General features: G+C 41.4%; 1 protein-coding gene across 1 annotated transcript in view; it reads right to left on the bottom strand.

Annotated features, from left to right (window-relative positions):
- LOC106867534 (atrial natriuretic peptide-converting enzyme) overlaps positions 1–3,093 on the bottom strand; it is a 38,599-nt gene that overhangs the window by 3,486 nt on the left and 32,020 nt on the right. Inside the window, exon 11 of the mRNA XM_014912432.2 lies at positions 2,243–2,547. Coding sequence (XP_014767918.2) covers positions 2,243–2,547 — 305 coding nt within the window. The remainder of the gene's footprint in view (positions 1–2,242; positions 2,548–3,093) is intronic.

Raw genomic sequence — 3,093 nt, forward strand, 5'->3', positions numbered from 1 at the left:
GTGTGTGTGTGTGTGTGTGTGTGTGTGTGTGTACACGCACACTCGCGCAGACATATATATATTTGGTGTGTCCATCAGTTTCTTGCTGACTAATTTTCATGTGTAGGTCCGAAGAAAGTGAGTGCATAGGACAGTGGTGAGAAGAAGCAGATGATGTGCATTGAATTAAAGAAATAAATTATCAAAAAACATGACCAAGGTGTGCGTGTAGTTGACATGGCGAAGCAGTACGAGCGTAGCACTTTTATGATCTGCACCATACTGGAGCAAAAGGAGTCGATAAAGGCTATAACTCCAACCAAGGGCGTTAAAATAATTCTAAACAGCGTACATCTATCCATGAAAATATGGAGAAGCAGCTGATGGTACGGTTGATGGAGAAGCAGCTAGCAGGAGTTACCGTGACGGAGGCTATTATAATTTGCGAGAAAGCACGAGCTATTTACGCTGCTTTGCTGCAGAAGATCCCAGGCACTTGTACGGACGAGGCATCGGGCGAGTTGTTTAAAGCTAGTCGGGGCTGGTCCGAGAGTTTTAAAAAGTGGACCAGCATAGTGAAGCAGCGAGAGTGGATATGAAGGCAGCTGAAGATTATCTGAAAACTTTTGCCGGAATTGTAGCAGCCGAAGGATACATCCCACAGCAAGTCTTCAACTGTGACGAGACAGTCCAAGGTAGACTTATATAATGGCAGAGGAGAAGGGGATGCCAAGCCACAAACCCATCAAAGATAGGCTAACCCTCACTCTGTGCGCCAATGCGAACGACGACTACAACATTAAGCCGTTGCTCGTTTATCGTTCGGAAAACCCCAGAGCCTTTAAGTCACATAAGATTCTGAAAAAAGAATTACAGGTTATGTGGAAGGCAAATACAAGGACATGGGTCAAAGTATTTCTGTGTGAAGTGGATGAATTTGGTCTGCAAACCCTTCTCGTCCTGGACAATGCACCTGCTCACCCGCCTAACCTCGAAGATGACATCCTCGAAGGGTTCAAGTTTATAAAGGTTCTCTACCTTCTACCCAATACCACCCCTATCCTACAGCCCATGGACCCGCAGGAGATTTCTAATTTCAAGAAGCTCTTCACCAAGCAGCTGTTTTGCTGCTGCTTTGAGGTGACGGAGAGCACAAACCTTACCCTTTGAGAGTTCTGGAAGGACCACTATAACATCGTGATATGCCTCAGAATTATCGATATGGCCTGGTAGGGTATTACAGAGAGGACCTTGATCTCTGCAAGGAAGAAAGATGCTGTGGCCTGAAGTTGTGTCTGAAACGGATTTTAAAAGACTCGAACCCGAGGTGGCAGTGGTGGAGGAGAATGTATCCCTTGACAAGTCCATGAGCCTGGATGTGGTTGAAGGTGACATGAATGAGCTCATCGAGGAGCGCTCCGAGGAACCGACAATGAAAGAGCTAAAGGAGCTACAGGCGCAGCAGCACATGGAAGTTTTGCAGGAAATAGGTGACACGGACGAGGTTATCTCCACCACTGCGATAAAGGAAATGTTGGGAATGTGAGAGAAACTTTCAGACTTTATTCAAAAGAAACACCCAGAAAAAATTGCAACTGCGGGTGTTAACTAGACACTTGCCTGACTCATTTCAGAAACACTCTGAAAGTGTGGATGAAATAAACCTTATTGGACAGGTTTTTATCGAAAACTCCTGTAGATGAAAGTGAGGAAAGCATGGCGAGAAGGGCAAAAATCAGCGAATAAGATTCTATTATTCAGTACAGCCTTTCTCCTCCACCTCCGTCAGCATCCTCAAGTCGTTTGATCTCCAAGGTAAATACTGTACACAATACTTAATAAAACCAGTTTATTGCAGTACATTCTATTGTATTGTCTTTTTTAAATACAATATTCATTATTTATAAATACATTTTTTTCTTATTTAAAGCACATAACAAAAAAAATTGCGGTGTTTTTTTGGTGGGGGCGGAACGGATTAATGACATTTCAATTCATTTCAATGGAGAAATTTGAGTTGACATACGAGTAATTTGAGTTACGAGCTCCGTCACGAAACGAATTAAACTTGTAAGTTAAGGAACCACTGTACTTTGAATACTGCATACTCCAGAAAAGACAATTAAAGGACTGGATCAGGGTTGTTTTATTCAAGGAAGATAATTCTTACTTACTACAATTTACAGAAATCGCTATCTTGAAAGTAACTTTTTTCTGGGGTTTTTTTTTTTTTCTATTATCGAAAATATTTTTATGAACTTACGAGAACCTTGAGTGATGGCTCCCCAGCCTGCGAGGTGACATGTGGAGTTACGATGGCTTAAAATTCTGCGCCATACCGTTGGAGATGGAGGTAGACATATGGGTTGAATGGTTGGGGTATATGGGATTGGTTTTTCCATTTTAATAAGCCCTATGTCGTAATGCAGAGTGTGGACATCATCGTCTTTTAGCAACGGGTGAGTGATGACTTTGATGGCCCGTCGACGGATTCCGTTCACTGGAATAATCATTCCTTGCTTTGTGGAACCAAGAGTCACATCGACATGAAATGGCAATTTCAAATTTCTGAAGAAGAAAAAAAACCAAATCAGCAAAAAAAATAACTAAATCAATTAAAATCATTTTATTTTTGTTCAGCTAAATATTTGCTTTCCGGAATATATAAGCAAAAATGTGAAATATATAAATATAAACGTAAAAATAAAAGCACAAATATAAAATATGATATAAGAAACAACAGAATTACTGAAGGACATCGTGGTATGGGAGATACAGAGGTACCTACGTGGTTACGAAGTTTGCTTTGCAGCTATGTAGTTTCTGGTTCCATTACATTCAATTGAATGATATCTAAGTCTTCAACAATAGCTCTGGTCTGCACAATGTCTTGTGGGTGAATTTCGTTGAAGGAAGCTGCATGGAAACCCATTAGATGCATGGGTGTGAATAAGAGAGAGAGAGAGGGGGGACAGAGAGAGGTGGGGGTCCAGGTCTTGACAGTGTGCAATAATTGTGAACAATCAATGTCATCACACAAACAGTATCATTCATTTCCAATCTTCTGTGAACGCTTGTGTGTGCATGTCCCTGTGTGTGTGTGTGTGTGTGTGT

This window comes from Octopus bimaculoides, chromosome 5 (assembly GCF_001194135.2).
Source record: "Octopus bimaculoides isolate UCB-OBI-ISO-001 chromosome 5, ASM119413v2, whole genome shotgun sequence".
NCBI classification, from domain to species: domain Eukaryota; kingdom Metazoa; phylum Mollusca; class Cephalopoda; order Octopoda; family Octopodidae; genus Octopus; species Octopus bimaculoides.